This window comes from Spea bombifrons, chromosome 10 (assembly GCF_027358695.1).
Source record: "Spea bombifrons isolate aSpeBom1 chromosome 10, aSpeBom1.2.pri, whole genome shotgun sequence".
Taxonomy (NCBI): Eukaryota; Metazoa; Chordata; class Amphibia; order Anura; family Pelobatidae; genus Spea; species Spea bombifrons.
This window is the reverse complement of record NC_071096.1, coordinates 20293942-20316875: the sequence shown is the minus strand read 5'-3', so window position 1 is coordinate 20316875 and position 22934 is coordinate 20293942. Positions and strand designations below refer to the sequence as shown.

Sequence of the window (22934 nt, the reverse complement as noted above, 5' to 3'; positions counted from 1 at the left end):
GGGTGTTTTTCTGCTAAGGGGACAGGACAACTTCACCGCATCAAAGGGACGATGGATGGGGCCATCCAGCCCGGGCATTGAAAATGGGTTGTGGATGGGTATTCCACAATGACAATAACCCAAAACACACAGCCAAGGCAACAAAGGAGTGGCTCAAGAAGAAGCACATCAAGGTCCTGGAGTGGCCTAGCCAGTCTCCAGACCTTAATCCAATAGAAAATCTGTGAAGGGAGCTGAACATTCGAGTTGCCAAACGTCAGAATCTAAATCTTAATGACTCGGAGAGGATCTGCAGAGAGGAGTGGGACAAAATCCCTCCTGAGATGTGTGCAAACCTGGTGGCCAACTACAAGAAACATCTGACCTCTGTGATTGCCAACAAGGGTTTTGCCACCAAGTACTAAGTCATGTTTTGCAAAGGGGTCAGATACTTATTTATTTCACTGAATAAAATGCAAATCTATGTATAATTTATTAAAAAATGCGTTATTCTGGATTTTTTTTGTTATTCTGTCTCACTGTTCAAATAAGCCTACCATTCAAATTATAGAACGATCATGTCTGTCATTTGCCAAAACGTACAAAATCAGCAGGGGGTCAAATATTTTTTTCCTTGACTGTACATTTATCCTAGTGTAAAATGTGTCCCTTGTCTTTTATGTGTTTCTGGCTTACTTACCAGCGAGGTGAGGGACAACCCCCTTTAACTTCAACAGGAGAAAACTCCATGAGCCCTGGAATAAGAGTAGAAGCATAGAAAGATGGGCAAATGTTAACAAGGCTGCAATAACAAAACTAAAAACACTAAGGAGGGGTTGACAGGGGAAGCAGAGTTCACATACTCACACTAGGAACTCACTTAAACCGGGGACAATCAGCTGACTTGTATAACCATCACAAACTCATTTAAAATTTCTTTTGCAAACATTAATTATTTGAGTTAGGTTTGCTTAACTGTTTACTTAAGTGTGAAAAATAAAAATTGTAATACTCACCCAAATCCAGCAAATATAGATCATTGTAGCACACCGGCGTATCCCAACCACCAAAAATATAGAGTTCCCTGCGCATCAGGCAAGCAGAATGCCTGAGGAAAAGGGATGAGAATCTGTCATTCACATTCCCAAGTCATTGTGTTAAGCAAGTAAGAATAAGGCATATTCTAATGCTTCATTTGTGACGCATAATACAGTAGAAGGGCTACATTTTGACTGTTTTTTTAACTTTATTGTATACTACGTTAATACATTTTGATCATATTTAGTCAGTGGTTGACATGCTTTTATTGATAAAGGCAAAAAATGAAAACCATTAATATGGTAAAATGTCAAAGTTTGAAAGTAAGAGATTCACTCATGGATTGTGTAAATGTAGCCCTAGAACAATACAATACTGTCCTGCCTTTATTCACTAAACAAAAGGATCGGCCCAAGTGGCAACTAAACGTGTGAACTTTAAAGGAAAAATAAAACTTAACGGGAAGTCTACGGGGACCAAAATGCAGGGAATTTTCTTAAATTGAAAATAACTCTGGAAAGGGTAACTGACCATAGTGAACCTAGTTCCCAACACATCTGATGTGTATGGTGCTACCAGCTATAGTGAATGTATTAATCTTTTTAGAGTTATCTAAAACCTAAACCTGGTTTAACAGATTACAAAAAATAATCGGTTTCTTTTAAATGTATGGATCCTTTTATATGTCTATATATTGATATACACATTTATGTACATATGTCTGCAAACAAAGAGACATCATATTCCACAGAGTTATACAATGGGTAAATAGGACATACCAAGTAATAAAGAAATTTGATTTATAGAAAACAGGTGAGGAGGGCCGTTCTTAACCTCTTAATGACCAATGCCATGTTAAAAGACAATAAATTCATACCTGAAGTAAAATTTGCATGGGGGGGGATACTACCACAAACTTTGGGAAAGGCTGGTGGTAGAATCTTGTTAAAATACCAGCATTTGAAACACCCTGGGGTGTCTGGTTTTCAAGATACATGGTTTGATGGGGTAAATCGAATTAGCCGGCTTCAAAGATGGCCCACTTAGGACATGGGGGCAGTAGGACCAGATGTCAAAGTTCCAAGTTGAAAAACGTGCACTTCCCAAATGTGGCATTTTACCTTCCAAACAACCCAACAAACCCATCCATGGGTGGTATCGTTCAGGGGATTTTGCTGAACGCATACTGGGCTGCTGTTTGACAGTGACATATACCAGGAGCTATAAATTCATACTTGAAGTACAATTTGTTTGACAAAGGCTGGTGGTAAAATAAAGTGTTAAAATATCAGAATTTGCAGTGTCTGGTTTTCAAAAATATATGGTTTTCAAAAATATATGGTTTGATGGGGGTAAATTTAACTGATCAGCTTCAAAGACGTCCCAAATAGGACATTGGACAGGAGTACCAGATTTGGAACAAAAATGGCTTTGAAATAGCAAAATGCTACTTGTATTTATTGCCCTATAACAAGCTCTTCTTCTGAAAAAAACAATATACAACGTGTGTGGGTTCAACAAATGAGAAGAAAATTAAAGCTAAACAGAAGGGTATAAAAGGAAGAAAACAGCATGGTCCTTAAGGGGTAAAGAAGCATCTTGAAAGATTTCCTTTTTTTTTTGAAGGACTGAAGGCATGGGGGGAAGCCGGATAGGCACTCCAGAGGATTGGGGCAGCACTTGAAAAATCATGCAATCGTGCATCAGAACTAGAAATCAGAGGACAGAACAAACTAAGATTACTGGATGAGCGGCAAGACCGGTTAGGAGTATATTTGGAGGGGAGTTAGCAGATGTAGGTAGAGGAATCGCTATAAAAAGCTTTGAAAGTAAGAGTTGGGATTTTAAAATGAATCCTGAAGTGAACAAGCAGCCAGTGAAGAGACTGACAGAGGGTAGAGGTATTAGTAAAGCGATAAGTCTGGCAAGACGGGTTTGATTAAGACCAGCTAAGACAGGGTTAAAATAGTCAATATGGTAGATGAGGGCATGGAGTAAGTAAGCTCTTGAATCATGAAACCTAACATTTTTTTTTGTGGAGCTCAGTTATAGCCAAGTTTCATATAATTATGGACCAATAGTTATTTTAATTGGTTATAGGTTTTTTACCTACAGAATAGAGATGAAAACTGCATTGTTGCCTTATTAATAAATGCAAGCATTTGTAAATATGCCTTTTTTCTGGTTACCAACAACTATATATCAATGTAGTAATAAACTTGTACCAGCCTTTCCCTGGGAAGAGTCTTCTCAAGGGAAGCATGCAGAGTCACTTCTCAGGATTCTTACCCCGAACGTGCAGGTGGTTTCTTCCCAAAGACAATGGGCTCATACCAGATCTCATGTTGTGGATCAAAAATGTAGAGCGAGTCACTGCAACCATCAGGTTCTGGGTTAGGACGTGGAAACACACCACCAAACAAACATTTCTCCTCGAAACAAAGAACAGCTATGATACGAGAGGGGTGGAACCTTTCCCCGAGCCTAGAAAGAAAATAAGAATGGAATAAAAATAAAAAAGCGGGTGAAAAAAAAAAAAAAAGTCCTGCCTGCACTTCTCTACCTACTCACCTCCACACTGCTCCATTTCCAAGAATCTGTATCCAAAATATGGACATCATTGAACCACTTCTTGTTTTTTGAACCTCCAAAAACATAGATCCTTTGGCTCTCAGGATCAAACACTGCAGTGTGACCAGTGCGTGACTCTGGAGAAGGTCCATCTGTCAGAGCTTCTGCTGGAGACCACATGCTATCCGCTGAATATGGATAAATGTCACAAAATCAAACCGACTAAAAGCTTGTATGTTAAGAACAAAAGAATGTTCATTTATAAGAATTCTCACCTGTATTAAGTTTCCACATAGAGTCCTTACAGAAATGCATACGTGTACCCTGCCCGCCAATGAGGATCACAGTTTTGGAGTCAACAGGACAGAGGGTATGGCCCCATCGTGGTGTAGGCCCTGCTTTTACATATTAAAACATACATCAATGCTCAGTCAAATTGAAATATTTAATCTGTATTTCGGGATATAACATTGGTTAAAATGGAGATCATATCTTACACAGGTATACCTCAGTCTAAAATATACAATAGCCAATACAAGCAGTTTACTACACTCATCAAAAATATGGTTTTCACATTGCCATGCACTTTGCTATTGGAAACAGAGACACAGAGACACTTACTGTTTTGATACAATTTCATGAACTAAATAGCAATTAAGATGTGAAGAATAATCACACCCAGTGTACTAGCAAATACATTTGGAGAGATATTTCATACTCAGAACCAGGGGGAGTGTGGCTTTGCGCCAACTAAAGCAGGTGCACGTGTAAGGAGCAGAACGTGCAAAAGGTGAAACCAAATGTCCGAAAAAGTAAGAAAAGAATAGAGTACTTTCCTTTCTTTTGGATCGGGTTTATAGCTGCAACCCTATTAACACTCTCCACCGAGTGTTGAAAAGGTATACCAAAAATGACTTCCGTCTAGGGGCGCTTGAAAACACACGATCGCGAATCTCTCAAATAAAAAATAAAGAACAAAAAGAAAAAATAGTGTGATACATTAAAAAATGTTCCTGGAGTTTTTAAACACAAGGCTTCAATGGTTGCACTCACAATATTTATCAATCTTTAGCACGTATATTTAACCACCCTTCAGTCTGTATGTTGGTTCCTTGACCTCAGGTGCATGGAAGACAAGAAATATCCAAATAGGGTAATATCTTTAAAACCAGTGTATACACAATCAAGTAATGCACTCACATTTGGATGAAGAATATCAAGCGCATCTGATTAGTTGTCCTGAAGTGGTCTTGGTTTCCAAAACTAAGTTCCTGGTGTGGTCGTACTGGACCCTCAGGGTCCAAAGATGATGTTTCTTTACTGTTCCAGTATAGATGTTTTTAAAGTGCAAGTGCTCGTGTAAATTGATTAAATTATATGAAATGTGATAAATGGTGTATGTTCAGTAATTGTAAATTGATCAGAATAAAAAACAGTTTTTTTTATTCTGCAGTTGTTTTTTTACATCCTACATTACTTTATTAAATTTTAAATAAATGAAAATTTTTAAATTTTTTATCCGATCAAAAAATATAATCGGCCAACTAATCGACAGTGGCATAAAGGGGCTATAAGGCATATAAGGGGGCACAGTGGCATATTGGGGGTATAAGGCACATCAGGGGTATAAAGCACATCAGGGGGTACAGTGGCATCTCAGTGGCATATAGGGGGTACAAGACATATCAGGAGGCATAGTGGCATATGGGGGGGTATAAGGCATAGTGGCATATGGGAGGTATAAGGCATATCGCAGCACATCAGGGGTCAAGGTGGCACATAGGGGGCTATAAGGCCTATTGGGGGCACAGTGGCATATAAGGGGACAGAGTGGCATATCACGGGCTATTAGACATATCGGGGGTAAAAGGCATATCGAAACAATAGATCGGCCAACTAATCGATTATAAAAATAATAGTTAGTTGCAGCCCTAATTTTATTACAGCAATCATACTTTTTGGGTAGGAGTCTATTAGCATGGCACATCTTGACGTGGCAATATTTGCCCCCTCTTCTTTGCAAAAGTGCTCCAAATCTGTCCGATTGTGAGGACATCTCCTGTGCACAGCCCTCTTCAGATCACCTCACAGATGTTCAATTGGATTCAGGTCTGGGCTCTGGCTGGGCCATTCCAAAACGTTAATCTTCTGGTGAAGCCATGCTTTTGTTGATTTGGATGTGTGCTTTGGGTCGTTGTGGTGCTGAATAGTGAACTTCCTCTTCATCTTCCTAATGGGCACCTGAAGATTTTGTGCCAAAATTGCCTGGTATTTGGAACTGTTCATAATCCCCTCTACCCTGACTAAGGCCCTGGTTCCAGCTGAAGAAAAACAGCCCCAAAGCATGATGCTGCCACCACGCTTCACTGTGGGTATGGTGTTCTTTGGGTGATGTGCGCCAAACATACCTTTTGGAATTATGGGCAAAAAGTTCTCCCTTGGTTTCATCAGACCCTAACACATTTTCCACGTGCCTTTGGGGGGCCTGGTGTTTTTTTTTTTTTTTTTTGTTTTTTTTTTTTTGCAAACTTCAGCCGGGCTTGGATGTTTTTCTTTGTAAGAAAAGGCTTGTCTTGCCACCTTACCCCATTCATATGAAGAATACGGGAGATTGTTGTCACATGTAGCACACAGCCAGTACTTGCCAGAAATTCCTGCAGTTCCTTTAATGTTGCAGTAGGCCTCTTGTAAGCCTCCCTGACCAGTTTTCTTTGCATCTTTTCAGCAATTTTGGACTGTGTTCCATGTTCTATATACCTAATGCTTTGGAAATTCTTTTGTACATTTTTTCTAACTGATATCTTTCAAGAATGAGATCCTTCTGATGCTTTGGAAGCTCTCTGCGGACCATGGCTTTTGCTCTGAGATGCAACTAAGCCAATTCAGGTAAATCCTACTAGAACAGATTAACTTTATTTGTGATTAATCAGAGTCACTTTAAATGATGGCAGGTATGTAATGACTTCTAATTAACATGAGTTTGAATGTGATTGGGAACACAGCCACAGTTATAAGAGTGTGCGCACACTTACGCAACCAGGTTATTGCAGCGTTGCAGGGGATCTGGATCTTAATCTTGTAGTCAGACCTCTGAGGTCTGATTATAAGATGATCTCAAACAGAGGGGTATTTTTCAGAGCATTTGCTCTGAAAAAAACCTTTTCGTTTTTGCTCTGAAAAAAACCTTGTCTTATAATTGAGCACATACAGTATATTATAAACAGGTTGACAGGTCTGGACTTACACAATTATTTTTCTGTTATACCCTTTTCTCTCTGTCTCTCTCTCTGTAGGGCGAGGGATAGGGAGGTCTTCAACTTTATAACTACATCCCTGATTTGGCCAGACGTTTGTATTTCTGATTTTCAAATTTGGTTCCTGTTGGAAAAGGCTCCACATATGTATTTGTGGGATATTACGGTGATTGATGTTAGTTGGTCATGACACTTAGTATTCCGAGAGTGCATCTTTTAGCAATTTGGCTATTCATCTTTGGATTGATATTGTAAATCTTTCTATGGCATAATAAGAAGGGAGACAGGGAAAAATAAACCAAACAAAACAGAACCAAGTATCTATAACACAACATTACTATTTAACTTAATTTATATCATAATATCAGTATAGTAGCAGTCTTAACTTACAAATAAAATATAAATAAATAATTTCAGCTCACCTGCAGTTACACCAGTTCCCTTCACGGGGTTACTTAATTTAAATGTCCCACCCTTGCTTTTCTGTGGTGGGACTAGTTCTCTTAAACCTCCATTGTTGGGGCAAACATTTTCCTGTTCGTCTTGTGCTCTCTTTCTTTTCCCACGTTCCTGTTTCACTCTAGTCTGCATAACAAACATGCAAAGATATTTTATATATTTTTAGAGCACTAGTACAGCAATGACACTCAACAGTAACAGGAATGCCTAGACCAAACCAATTCGCCTTCTTTCAAAAACACTCCTTTCTGCGAAATGCCTTTGGACCCCATCTTAAATAAGGTTAATCCTGGGCAGGGACTGCTGCTATTATAATGGGCACTAAAGGCTAGGTAATTAGCTGAACTAACAAGAGGGCAGACTGAAGTGGTTGTCTTCTGTATAGAGAAAAATTATTAATTTGGGGCTCCCGAGTTTTCTAGATTATATTTTTACTAATTTTTTTTAAAATCCTTTTCACTTAAAGTGACGGCAGATAAGAACCATTCAGCCCATCCAGTCTGCCCAATATTGTTATCTTTTGAATAGAGGCGAATCTTGTCTTCGTTAACCCCTTCAGTCCCGGGGGTTTTGGTACCTCAAAGCCCGGTTCAGCAATTATTCTCCTATCCTGCGAATAGTGTAACCATGTAAACTATATATTGTTTTTTCAAGGAGAGATAGAGCTTTCTTTTGATACCATAGTTAGATAATTAGCTGAAAATTTAGGATGAGAAATTAAGTAAAAACTAGCGAAAATTAGAAAAAAAAAAAACTAAATTTTTTTTTTTATATGTATACCCCTCTGAATCCTCACAAAATTAGGTAAAGCGATGGAAAATCCCCTCCAAGTTTATCAATTCAGTTGTCCTGATTTCAGAAATACCTAGTTTATATCGAATTTCCATACTTTCTGAGGACTTATAGGGAACATACTATAAAGGTGTACATTATTCATATAATTTTTATGCTTATGGCTTAACAGGTTTGGGAACAGGGGCGGGAGGGTTATACCTTTTAGACGTTGTGTTAGGGCAATGAGATGTAAGAGTTTTTTCTTTATTTTTTGTATGTTTTGTATTTTTTTTTTTATTGCATATCAGTGCAGTATGGTAAGAGGTCCTCTTAGGAACCTTTTGAACATGTTATTAATGCCCGTGATTTCACAATGACATCACTTAGCTCACTTTGTGGCTGTAAAACGCTAACGGCCGAAATCTGGACCTTGGACGGTTGTAAAAACCTTCACGAAAGTCCAAAAATCAACATGATCAAATCCGTATACCAGATTTGTTTTGGCCTATCTGGAGCTATTACAATCACTGGATAGGTGGTCCTTTATCTCCTGCAGGAGTTTGGAAAGCAGAGGAAAGGGAGGAATAAATAAGCAAGCTGGAAATGCCAGACACGAGAAAAGGCATCCACTGCTAGAGGCCAATGCCTTGTGTCAAGGGAAAAAAGTTTCTGACCTGTGAGTGGTTTCTGGAGGAGAAGAGGTCACATTTCTTAGATCTCTTCAAGGTGCATAGCAGACTTAACATCAGAGATGAGGGTACCGATTTCCTCCACCAGAAAAAAAGGAAAGAACTGTCTTCTGTTTTGACCTCAGAACACGGATCCTCCAGTTCAGGATAATCAAATTCGGGAATTTGAAAACTGGGAAGGCTACCTGGGACAGAGAGCAGGATCTTGTGCCGTAGGAAGGTGTAGGCAAGTGCAAGCCGGAACAGCGCATCGCACAGACACTCGCTGGCTGAGAGGAGGATCCAGGTCTCCTGCAGCGCTGCAGGGAATCTGTATCTTAGTGTTATTATCCAACCTCTATTTGAGGTCGGATTATAAAACGAGGGGTATTTTTTAGCGCATTTGCTCGGAAAAAATCCTCAGTCCTCGTTGACAGAGATTTTCATTATCAATTAGTTGTTTCAGCCCTAATTATATATCGTTTTTATAGGTGAAACTGAAAATATTGCTCCCCCCCCTAATTTTCTTCATACTAAATGATAGTTTATATATATTAGGGCTGCAACTAACGATTTTTCAATTTAAAATAATGTAATAAAAAACGTACAATTTACACTTTCATCTCTTTATTGCAATGGCCTCTCGCTATTCACCTTCTTATTTTACTGAAATAATAAAAGCTACAAGAACCCAAACACGGTGTTTCTCAAACTAGGTTTTAATACAAAGTTATTAGTAAATATTAATTCATATGTTAACTATTTTTGATATTTAATAAAAACTGAGAAAAAAAGCCTTGTTTAAATATTTTTTATATTCCAAACTGCCCCCGGTTATATATATATATATATATATATATATATATATATATATATATATATATATATATATATATATATATATATATATATATATATATATATATATATATATATATATATATATATATATATATATATATATATATATCTCTCAAAAAAAGAAATAAAATTAAAAAAAAACAAAAACAGCACTGACCTGAAAGTCTAGGGTGCTTCCAGGTCAAATGCTGTGAGTTTAGTAAGTGGGCTGATGATGATCAGATCACTCCTAACCAACTGTTAGTTTAAAAAAATCCTGGCTCCTAACTTTTTTACCTGGCGCCTAGATTCACAACAAATTTGTCAAGCCCTGAGATAGATAGATAATATAGATAGATATATATAATATCTATCTATCTCAGGGCTTGACAAATTTGTTGTGAATCTAGGCGCCAGGTAAAAAAGTTAGGAGCCAGGATTTTTTTAAACTAACAGTTGGTTAGGAGTGATCTGATCATCATCAGCCCACTTACTAAACTCACAGCGCTTGACCTGGAAGCACCCTGGACTTTCAGGTCAGTGCTGTTTTTTTTTTTTAAATACATTTTTTTCACTCTTTCGATACTGATGTTCCATTGGAGCACAGCATTGACAGATATTTAGTCCCCACAAGCTTGTGGGGACAAATGTTAACCCCTGCAATGCCACGAATGTGTCATACACAATTGTGGCATTGAAGGGGTTAACGCTGCACTGTCGCTCTCATGGAGTGATCAGGCAGCAGGGGGGTGTTGGGGCTGGTCTCCACACTCATGGCAAGACCAAAGAACCCTCTCACCCTGTCCCTGAAGCTGCCTCTGGCAGCTGGGAAGCAATTGCTGGTCTATAGACCAGCCACTCCAGGGGGGAGTCTATGATGACTGCTGTAGGCTTCTATGCCTACAGGAATCAAAGGGCTTGTGGGGGCTCGTTTTTTTGCTGTTGCTGGTCTGCCTGGGCTTCCAGGCAGACCACCGGCAGCAGAGCCCCTTACAAAATGGGAGTTAACCCCTGAAACACCGCAATGGCGGCATTGAAGGGGTTAGCGGTGCATTGTCGCTCTCAGGGAGCGATCAGGCAGCAGTGGGGTGTTGGGGCTGGTCTCCACACTCATGTGGAGACCGAAGAACCCTCTCCCCTGTCCCTGAAGCTGCCTCTGGCAGCTGGGACTCAATTGCTGGTCTATGGACCAGCCATTGCAGAGGGAGTCTCTGATGACTGCTGTAGGCTTCCATACCTACAGGAGTCATCAAAGGGCTTGTGGGGGCTCGTTTTTGCTGTTGCTGGTCTGCCTGGGCTTCCAGGCAGACCACCAGCAGCAAAGCCCCCAAAACGGGAATTAACCCCTAAATGCCGCGATCGCGGCATTGAAGGGGTTAACGCTGCGCTGTCGCTCCCATGGAGCGATCAGGCAGCTGGGGGGTGTTGGGTGAGGTCCCCAGACTTGTGTGGGGACCCAATCAACACACAAACCCCTTCCCTGAGGCTGCCTGTGGCAGCTGAAAACACGATTGCTGCTTTTCCAGCAACCGCGTTTTCAGCCTACAGGCTCACTCCGTGGGAGTGATCTCAGGCTCGGGGGCGGGCTCGGAGTGGCTGTGCTGTCTGCCCAGACTTCTGGGCAGACAGCAACAGCGCCCCCGTGTGGTGACTCAGCCTCTTACATCCACAATTTTTTCTGGATGTAAGAGGCTGACAACCTAGGCGCCAGGAGAAAATTCTGTCGCCATGGCGACCTGGGATTTGTCGAGCCCTGATCTATCTATCTATCTATAAATATAATTTTTTTTAACGCTTTCAATGCTGATGTTCCATTGGAGCACAGCATTGACCGATATTTAGTCCTCACAAGCTTGTGGGGACAAATGTTAACCCCTGCAATGCCACAAATGTGTTATACACAATTGTGGAATTGAAGGGGTTAACGCTGCACTGTCGCTCTCATGGAGCGATCAGGCAGCAGGGGGGTGTTAGGGCTGGTCTCTACACTCATGTGGAGACCAAAGAACCCTCTCCTCCTGTCCCTGAAGCTGCCTCTGGCAGCTGGGAAGCAATTGCTGGTCTATAGACCAGCCATTGCAGGGGGGAGTCTGATGACTGCTGTAGGCTTCCATGCTTACAGGAGTCATCAAAGGGCTTGTGGGGGGGGGGGCTTGTTTTTGCTGTTGCTGGCCTGCCTGGGCTTCCAGGCAGACCACCAGCAGCAGAGCACCATACAAAACAGGAATTAACCCCTAAAATGCCACGATCGCAGCATTGAAGGGGTTAACGCTGCCCTGTCACTCATGGAGCGATCAGGCAGCAGGGGGATGTGTCAGGTCCCCACACTCAACCCCCTTTCCTGAAGCTGCCTGTGGCAGCTGAAAACGCTATTGCAGGTTTTCCTGCAATCGCGGTTTCAGCCTACAGGATCACTTCGTGGGAGTGATCTCAGGCTCAGACTCCTGGGCAGACAGCAGCAGCAGCATTTTGTGTGGATGTAAGAGGCTGACAAACTCCTAGGCGCCAGGACAAAATTCTGAGTCGCCATGGCGACCTGGGATTTGTCGAGCCCTGAACTAATCAATAACGAAATTCGTTGGCAACGATTTTCATTATTGATTAGTTGTTGCAGCCCTAACAACAAGTATAAGCAGATCATGCACCATGCCAAAGCCAATAGTGTTCTTTTCAGGCAAACATACCACTGGAGTAGCCTCCCATCTTACCTGCCCATGAATCACCATACGGATATGCAGTTCTCCTGTCTCTGACACTCCAAAGGTACCATCATTAGGATCTCTTTGCCAGATAAAGCATCTGCAAGAACAGTGACAAATGAGAACAAAGAATTTACCATCCTGGGACATATTCAAGAGTGGATGTAGAGACGAAAACACTGCAGATAAAACCACACGGCAACAGATTGCCGCAATATCAGTCAATGCAAATAGGGAGTCATAGCATTGTACACATGGAATTCAAGGATTATTTTAGCAGTCTGAATGTCCATCTCTGTGAACACAGGGGGGGGGGAGACGCAGAGACGCTACGGAGCGCAGAGACGCTACGGAAACATATGTAGAGCGTGAGAGAGTAAGCGAACAAGAACATAAGCGAACGTGGACCCATGAATTTTGGAAAATTGAGCTTCTTGCTTCGTTGTCAAAATTTTGGAAAATCTGCAGTTCGTTCGCATCTGAATGCACATATCTAATAGATACTGTTTGTTTTGAGCCTTTGAAGGAATTCAGGATAAAACACCTGAGAGCGTTGCAGCTAAGACTGGTTTCTGATCGATCATGGTCTTGTCGAAAATTAAACCCCTTTGAAAGATGGCCTTGCATCAGGTCTAAGCAATAATGAGTCAATTGCCAAGCTACAATACTAGTTTCCTGCACTATACAATGTTACAGATGACACCGTCCTATACTGCACTCATCAATAATTTACACTCTGTATTGGATCCACTCTTACATAAGTATTAGTAAACGCTGAGCAATTGATACTTATTTCACCCAGGAAGCAATCATAATGCCCTCATTGAAGATATTTTTCAAGTATTTTTAGTGTACCAACAGTCTTTCAGGAGAAGTAGGATATACTTTTTAAATGACACATACATATTTTATTTTGGGAAATCCTATTTTGCACACAGCACCGTGCAGCTTTAACCCCTTAAGGACAATAGGGGTTTTTACTCGTAGTATATTGTGGGACAATGGCTCTTTTAACGTTTTTCAGTGTTATTGTTTAGCTGTGATTTTCTTCTTTCTCATTTCGTGCTCCCACACATATTATATATTGTTTTTTTCAGGACAAACAGGGCTTTCTTTAGATACCATTATTTTTATCATACCATTTTTTGTTAAAAAATTACTTTCTCTCACTTTTTAAACCAAAAAACTTTTACTCATCTGCAAAAACTAATGATAAAACCTGCTAAATAGATTTGACTATTTGTCCTGAGTTTAGAAATACCCAATGTTTTTATGTTTTTTTGCTTTTTTCTGCACGTTTTGGGGCAATAAGTACAGGTAGCGTTTTGCCATTTCAAAACAATTTTTTCCCCAAAGTTAGTCATTCTGCCCCATGTGCCATTTCGGGTATCTTTGAAGCCGGCCAATGCAATTGACCCCATCAAACCATATATATTTAAAAACTAGACACCCCAAGGTATTTGAAATGCTGGTATTTTAACCCTTTCCATGAACTAATTCTACCACTAGCCTTTGTCAAACTTTACGGTAGTAATTTTTTTTTGTATTTTTTTCACACCCGTTGTACTTCAGGTATAAATGTACCGCTCCTGGTATATGTCAGTGTCAAACACCCCCCCAATATGTGTTCAGTAACATCTCCTGAGCGCAGTGATACCCCACATGCAGGGGTTTGTTGGGTTATTTGGGAGGTAAAAGGCCACCTTTGTGAGGTGTGTATATTTTTGCCATTTATACATCTGGTCACTCTGTGCCCACGTCCCATACTGGGGACATCTTTGAAGCCGGCCAATTCAATTTACCCCATCAAATCATAATTTTTTAAAACTAGGCACACTATGGGCATTTATAATGCCAATATTTTAACTCTTTGCGTGTGGGATTTTTTTGGGAAGATACAGCGCTAATTGTATGTAGCGCTAATTGTGTATAAAAAAAACATACATATATACCTATTTGCACTTTTTTCGTGACTTTTTTACATGTAACATATACATATATATACATATACATATACATATTTTTTAAATTTAATTTTTTTTTAATTTTTTTTTACAATACACTGAGGCTGTGTAGCCCCCTCTGAGGCTACACAACCTCAGTGTATAGTTAAAAAACGTCATTGCCTCAATGAAGAGGCAGGCTGGAATGGGGGGTGAGTGATTGACAGACCAGGTCACTGGTCTGTGGTTTAACCCACCGATCGCCGTGATTCACGGGGATCGGGAAGTTGTGAATCCCCCCCCCCCCCCCCCGGAGCATTGCAGGCTTGCCTCAATGAAGAGGCAGCCTGGAATGCCCCTCACCCGATTTGCATCGGGTTCGGGGGGGGGGGGGGGGGGGGTTTGACAGACCAGTGATTTCAGTCACTGGTCTGTCGTTTAACCCACCGATCGCCGTGATTCACTGTGAATCACGGCGATCGGGAGGTTGTGAAGCCCCCCCCCCTGAGCATTGCAGGCTTGCCTCAATGAAGAGGCAGCCTGGAATGCCCCTCACCCGATTTGCATCGGGTTCGGGGGGGGGGGGTTGACAGACCAGTGATTTCAGTCACTGGTCTGTCGTTTAACCCACCGATCGCCGTGATTCACGGCGATCGGGAGGTTGTGAAGCCCCCCCCTGAGCATTGCAGGCTTGCCTCAATGAAGAGGCAGCCTGGAATGCCCCTCACCCGATTTGCATCGGGTTCGGGGGGGGGTTGACAGACCAGTGATTTCAGTCACTGGTCTGTCGTTTAACCCACCGATCGCCGTGATTCACGGTGAATCACAGCGATCGGGAGGTTGTGAAGCCCCCTCTGGGGCATTGCAGGCATGCCTCAATGTAGAAGCAGCCTGGAATGCCCCTTACCCGATTTGAATCGGGCTCGAGGGGCGTGTTTAACAGACCGGTGATTTGCATCGCCGGTCTGTTGTTTCAACCGCCGATCTCCGTGAATTGCGGAGATCGGAAGGTTGCAAAACCTTTTTTTTTTTTGTTTGCCTGGATAGCCTCACTTGTGAGGCTTCCAGGAAAACCGCGATGCCGCCGATCGCGGCGAAAACGCCGCGGTAAACGGCAAATAACGTTACCACGTACATGTACGGGCATTGTCGTTATCGCGTTGCACGGCAACCCCGTACATGTACGTGGATTGTCGTTAAGGGGTTAAACACCAATGTTTATTTTTTTTTTACATATCAATACACAAGATTTCTTGTTGAACTCTGTTTCTGCCCATCTAATATTTTGTTTAAAGAGGCAGTTTTAGTTTGAATGTCTGAAAAAAAGATACAATATCCAGCAGCGTACCTAGTGGGGGGCGGTCCGCCCCAGGCTAGGGTGACCACATGTCCCGGATGCCCAGCAGCCTCGTCACTTTTTTTTTTTTTTTTTTTTTTTTTTTACACACACAGGAGAGAGAGGGGCGTCTAGCAACTGCTCGGTGCCCCTCAGAATCCGTTGTGAGGCCTCTAACGCCGTCGCAGTGCCGCCATGCCATGACATATTTTGGCGCTCAGCAGTGCAGCGGCAAAGCAGGACGACAGAGGCGTCGTGCTCCCACTGCAGGACTTCTGGATGGTAAGTCCAAATCCTTGGACAAAACCGTAGATTGTGAGAAGGGAGGTGGAGGGGGGTAGATAGTGAGAAGGGAGGGAGAGGGGGTAGATAGTGAGAATGAATGTGTGGATGAATTGTCTGAATGGGGGAGATAATGAGTTTGTGAGAATGCAGTAATGAATGTGTAAATTTGTGTGAAAGAGAGGATAAATGATTGTCTGAATTAATTATGTGAATGAAAGTGTGAATTTGTGAGTGACTGTTAAAGTGTTTGTATGATAGATGTAGGGCTGCAACAACTAATAGATAATAAAAATCGTCGCCAACTAATTTAATTATCGATTAGTTGAATCGATTTTTAGCGATTATAAAATGAGGGTTTTTTCCAGAGAAAATGCTCTGAAAAATACCCCTCATTATTTAATCCGTTTCAGTGACTCACAGCAGCAGTTCCTACTTACCAGTCCCTCCCTGTAATCACTGTGACAATTGGCCCCGCCCCTTCCTTCTGCCAGAACCACATGGCTGTGACACTCATCTAACTAAGTATAAAATTAATATTTGGGCTGCTGGAAGTTAGGGGTTAATTTAGGGGCAGTTATGGTTAGTAGGGTGTTTAGGGAATGCTGTGGTTGATGGGGTCTTTAGTGTGAATTTTAATGTTAATGATGAGGACTGAGGGTTAATTTAATAAAGTTAACTTAAGGTGCAGTTAGAGGTAAAGGGGGGCAAACTAAGGGGAATCTAAATCCTGGGGGTAGTGAAGATTATTTTTAAAAGTATGGAGTCAGTGTGATGCAAACGGGTCTGTGACTCTATGAGGGGACTATGAGATATCTGGGTGGTATAAGGCATATCTGGGGAGGACGGAGTGACATATCTGGGGGTATAAGGCATATAGGGTATATAAGGCATATGTGGGGAGGGCAGTGTGGCATGTCTGGGGAGGATGGAGTGGTGTATCAGGAGGTATAAGGCATATCAGGCGCCACAGCGGCATATCTGGGGGTAGCGTGGAGTGGCATATGTGGGAGGCAGCGTGGCATGTCTGGGGAGGATGGAGTGGTGTATCAGGAGGTATAAGGCATATCAGGCGCCACAGTGGGGAGGATGGAGTGGTGTATCAGGAGGTATAAGGCATATCAGGCGCCACAGTGGCGGTAGCGTGGAGTGGCATGTCTGGGGAGGATGGAGTGGTATATCAAGAGGTATAAGGCATATCAGGCACCACAGTGGCATATCTGGGGGTAGCGTGGCATATGTGGGAGGCAGCGTGGCATGCTCAAATGTGCATAAACGGGGGAGGCTGGTTGGGAAATAAAGACAAGAAATGCATTTTATCAAAGTTTTTTTTATTCTGCTGTTTGTATTTAACATCATTTGTTTATTAAATTATTTTAAATAAATGAAAAACTTACATTTTTTTTATCCGATTAATCGAAAAAATTATCGGCCAACTAATAGATTATGAAAATAGTTAGTTACAGCCCTAGATAGATGTATAATTGATTTGTGGAAAGGCAAAGATGGCACAAGCAGGATGTTTGAGCCTTGGGGACCAAGATGAAACAGGCAGGGTGTTTATGGGACAAAGATGGCACAGGCCGGGCTGTTTCGGGACAAAGATGGTAAACCCTATGTGTGTAATCTGGGTGCTGGTCAGGTTCTATGTGGGCAGTGTGGACGCCAGAGCTGGCTTTGGGTTGTGCAACTTATCATCTATGCCTGTAGTTTTAACTCTTGCTATGTTTCCATACAGCAATCACACTCCTATCATGAGTGGATGGCCCAGGACAAGGTGCTGCAGCAACTAAAGAAAATTAATGTTAACAAGGCTCCGGGGCCTGACGGTATTCACCCACGAGTACTTAAGGAGCTGTGTCAGGAAATAAGTGAACCTCTGTTTCTAATCTTTCGGGATTCTTTTCTTTCAGGAATTGTACCAGAGGATTGGAGGAAGGCAGATGTGGTTCCTATTTTCAAAAAGGGTTCCAACTCTGTGCCCGGAAATTATAGACCTGTGAGCCTAACTTCCGTTGCTGGGAAAGTATTTGAAGGGCTGTTTAGGGATAATATTAAAGAATTCCTTGGGAAGAATAGTATTATTAGCATAAATCAGCATGGTTTTATGAAACATAGGTCATGTCAAACTAATTTAATTGCATTTTACGAAGAAGTAAGTAGAAGTGTAGATGAGGGTGTTGCAGTGGATGTAATCTACTTGGATTTTGCAAAGGCGTTTGACACGGTTCCACACAATAGGTTAGTATTCAAACTGAAAGAAATTGGCCTAGATGCAAATTCTTGTTCTTGGGTAGAACATTGGCTTAGAGGTAGAGAACAGAGAGTTGTTATAAATGGTAAATTTTCAAGCTGGTCAAAAGTGGTAAGTGGTGTCCCTCAGGGTTCTGTTCTGGGACCAATTTTATTCAACATATTTATAAATGACCTGGCAGGAGGCATTGAAAGTCATGTTTCTGTGTTTGCAGATGACACAAAACTAGGTAAGGTTATACAGGGCGAGCAGGATATTACTGTGCTGCAGAGGGATCTAGATAGACTGGGGGACTGGGCACTCAAATGGCAGATGAAATTCAATGTAGATAAATGTAAAGTTACGCACTTCGGGGTAGCGAATGCACAAGCAACCTACACCCTAAACGGTAGTGAATTAGGGGTAATGACAAATGAGAAGGATTTGGGAATTGTTATAGACATCAAACTAGGCAACAATGTGCAGTGTCAGTCTGCGGTTGCTAAGGCCAGTAAGGTATTGTCGTGTATAAAAAGGGGCATCAAGTCGCGGAATAAAGATATAATTTTGCCTCTGTATAAATCAATGGTAAGGCCGCACCTTGAGTATGCTGTGCAATTTTGGGCACCTTTTCTAAAGAAGGATATCATAGCACTAGAAAGGGTGCAGAGGCGGGCTACACAATTAATAAAAGGAATGGAGCACTATAGTTATGAAGAAAGGTTAACTAATTTAAATCTGTTTAGTTTAGAAAAACGTCACCTCAGAGGGGATATGATAGCATTATATAAATATATTCGGGGCCAATACAAACCATTGTGTGGAAGTCTGTTCATAAACAGGACTATGCATAGGACACGTGGTCATGCATTTAGACTGGAAGAAAGGAGATTTAGACTAAAGCAGAGGAAAGGGTTTTTTACAGTAAGGACAATAAGGATGTGGAATTCTCTGCCGGCTTCTGCTGTCAGTGGGGAGTCCAGGCTGTCAAACGACAGCCTGGTCTCCCGTGCAGCGGCAGGGATGTGTCCCTGACGCTGCGCGAAGGGCTGGACGTACCGGGACGTCCATAGGGGTTTCTTTGTGGGCGTTTTTTTGGACGTCCCGGTACGTCTATAGGGGAACGAAGGGGTTAAAGTGTTTGTGGGGGTGCTACCTACAGGATCCGCCCCAGGTGCCAAATACTCTAGGTACGCCCCTGACAATACCATGTCCCTAACTTACCTGGACTCCATTGTTAGTGTTCCTAATTTGTGCTCTTTTGCCACTCCTTCCAGTATTACTTCTATCTCGCCATCAGCAGATAAACCAGTCCAGTCGCCCATACAAAAGACCAATAACTGGGAAGGGAGTGATGTTGGCAGAGGGGCAGAAAAACAAGGTGCATCCCGAGGACAGGAAGGCAATCTGTGGAGAGAAATGATGTCACATGTTAATCTCAAAAGATTCCTGCTTGCATTTAGTTGAAAGCACAGAATATGTAGTTCAACAATAAACAGCTAGAGAGTGGCCGTTGGCTACCTCTGGCTTAGGACACTAGGATCGCTAATGACATCACTAGAATAGAAATGGTCATCAAGGATTGTGTAGAAATGATCAATGTAGTCAAAGCATTGCCTAATTTGTTCTGTCATCTAAAAGTCCATAAAAACATTTAGCTCAGTACCTGAATAAAATAACACAAATCTTTCTCAAATGCCCCCTATTCCATTTACCAGCCATCTCCATGGGAACATCACACACCTTTTGAGACAGTAAAAATTAGCCAATCACACAGGAAAACTGCATCAGCACGGCAGTCTCTCGCATATTTCTGTCCAAATTAATTTTCTTCTCACCGAGAGCATGTTCTATATGAGTGGACTCTAAACATTGCTTGAATTATAGCTATTTAAAATAAATGAAAATGGAAAACTTATGCTTACTGTAATTTTCCTCTGGTTGTAATACATACAGGTAAAACCCAAGCATCGACAGAAAATGGAGACACGGCAACATTAAAAGAGATACTAATATCTGCCACCCCCCTCTAAAGAAGAAAACGCATTAAAGCAGTCTGAGTCTATTAATATGCATTCTTTCTAAATGAAAAAATACAAAAAGCACATGCTCTACTCCTCCATGGAAAGCAACTGATAAAGAGGTTGAATGAGCCGGCAGGCAAAGTGCCCTTCAAGGTGTGCCGTTTAAACTGCTATGACGTCACTGCACATTATAAAACAGACTATTATACACTACTCTACAAGCAGAGACGATCAGGATATAGGCTGTATAGTTCCAGACACCTGACAGTGAGATATAGGGTATAACTTTCCTTTTCCTTTTAGACACTGTACTTGCAACATTTGATTTCCCCCTGCAGCGAAACATATTCATGTCACTTTAAAGTGTTTGTTTATATAGCAGACATCGGAAGCACGCATTAAGTATAATATATATATCTTATACACATACAACCACACAACGAAACACCATTCTAGTAAAGCCATCGCTGCGGCCCAAAAGGGAAATTTATATAGTGGAGCGGCTGGAGAACCCACCAGAGTTCTTATCAACCCTCTTACGTAAAACAAAAACATTACCGATTTAATCTCATAGGCGGTTTCCGTGGATCACACAAAACATACAGCTCCAGATCTCGCTCCATTTTCTCCATATGACACTATATTCCTCTATCGATATCCCGCAACGACACCACTCTGAAATCTCCCGCGCTCCAGAACAGCCCGCCACGACCAAGCCACGCCCCCAAACAATGAGCTTCGAACTGTGGGATGACTCGTCCTCAACAGCTCTTATAGTACCGGTGTCAGCGACCGGGGGTCGCAAGATATTGTCAAATTGCTTATCCCGCGGGAATAATATGTGTTCGATTTGTATCATAAGACAAGCTTCTTAAGCTTATAAAAAAATAAATAATAAGTTAAGCAAAAATTTTTCATAGAAAGCGGAGTATGATTGAAAATGTATAAGTATGTCAACTATTTGTGTTCATTCATTGTGCAGTCTTAAAACTTGACTTTTGCCCGCGAAATTGTGTAACTCCCAGGGCATACAGACACATGGCCAATGCAAACCGCTCAGGCACAGGTCTTCTTAACCCCTTCAATCCCAGAGGTTTTTGGTACCTCAAAGCCCAGAGCAATTTTGCTATTTTTGGAGTATGTCGGTTTAGCGATGATTCTCTTTTCCTGTGAATAGTGTACCCATGTGAACTATATACCGTATTGGCTCGGATATAGGCCGCACCCGAATATAGGCCGCACCCTAAAAGTTAGGTGCTATTTTAAAGAAAAAAATATTTTTAAAGAAATAATACACGTTAGTGAAATGGTAAAACAGTATTTTATTTAATGAATGGTATTTGAACATTTTTTATATTTATTATGCAGTTAGCCCTGCTTTTGACAGTATATAATATATGTTATATGAATAAAAGAATGGACAGGTAGAAAGTAGAGATGGGGAGAAGACTAAGAAAAGGGAAAAAATATCAGAACCATATTTTAGAAAGACAACGCTTCCTTTTAAAACAGATTAGGAGAGTATAAACCAGAAGAAGGCTGGTGGGAACAGTCCTCATCATCTTCCCTGTGTAACAACATCAACAACATTAGCAAATTTTTTTAAGTCATCCCTTTGACAAATTTTAGTGGCTTTCACTGCCTGTCTCAGCACCAATACTGGTATTTCTGCTCAGGTTGTCATCACTACTTCCAATGCTTTCTACATCGCTACTGCTATTTTCTTCATCATTCTCCTGAGCCGATTCTCTCTGATCTTCCCACAATACATCATCTTCAGTGCCATCCAGTGCATTTGACAGACAGCATTTTTTGAATCCTTTTATGATAGATTCTGAAGATATCATTGCCCACGCAGAAATAATCCACTGACACAGCAAAGCCACTGATGGTTTCTTAATTTTGCCGCTTGGTGTGAGGGCATGATTTCCAGCCACAAGCCATTCCGAATACTGCTGCCGTAGATTCTCTTTAAATGGCTTGTTGACAACCACATCAAGCACCTGGAGTTGGGATGTCATACCCCCTGGTATTACAACTAGATCTGATTTCAAGGATGCAATCTTACTTTTTACATCTGGTGTTAAATGTCCCTTAAATGCATCTAATACCAGCATTGCTTTTTTTGCAAGCAGAGCACCAGGCCTATTCTTCCATACAACCGATAGCCATTCAATCATCAGGTCCCTGCTCATCCATCCCTTTTCATGGCATCTGACAATTAGGCCTCTTGGAAGAATTTCCTTTGGCATCGTTTTTCTTTTTAGAATGACATAAGGTGTCAGCTTATGACCATCAGCTGTAACAGCTAACATTACTGTGATACGTAATTTTTCATTGCCTGTGGTCCTCACAAGAATGGATTTTGCTCCTTTTTGATCCACGGTTGTACTACTAGGCATGTCAAAGAATACTGGAGTTTCATCTGCATTTCCAATTTGGCTCAATGGATAGTTGTGCTTTCTCCTTAGCTCTATGACATACCTCTGGAATGCAAGCAGCTTTTCATTGAAGTCAACAGGTAGTCTTTGTGCAAGTGTTGTCCTGCGTCTCAGACTGAGGCCATTTCGGACCATAAATCTGCGACACCATCCAAGGCTTGCTTTAAATTCATCCCTTGGGATATTTAATGCACTGGCAATTTCTAATGCCTTCAATTGTATGATTTTCCGGGCGACAGGAATTCCATTTTTCCTTTGCTCTTGAATAAAGTGAAGCACTGCTGCATCAACCTCACAATGTCTGCCTTGCTTAGGCCCTCTAAATGATTTCCTTGTGGAAACCGAAGTTTCTAGTTTGTTCTGCATCAGCTTCCATCTTCGTACATTTTTCTC

The 22934-nt window shown here is 41.6% G+C and overlaps 1 protein-coding gene across 1 annotated transcript in view; it reads right to left on the bottom strand.

Moving 5' to 3' along the window:
• Positions 1 to 20819, bottom strand: part of LOC128467150 (uncharacterized) — a 30769-nt gene extending 9950 nt beyond the window's left edge. Inside the window, 10 exon segments of the mRNA XM_053448681.1 lie at positions 680 to 734; positions 996 to 1087; positions 3307 to 3438; positions 3440 to 3501; positions 3589 to 3776; positions 3864 to 3983; positions 7265 to 7427; positions 12292 to 12382; positions 19301 to 19483; positions 20659 to 20819. Of these exon segments, the coding sequence (XP_053304656.1) occupies positions 680 to 734; positions 996 to 1087; positions 3307 to 3438; positions 3440 to 3501; positions 3589 to 3776; positions 3864 to 3983; positions 7265 to 7427; positions 12292 to 12382; positions 19301 to 19483; positions 20659 to 20732 (1160 nt within the window). The 5' untranslated portion in view covers positions 20733 to 20819.
• Between the last annotated feature and the right edge of the window lie 2115 nt (positions 20820 to 22934).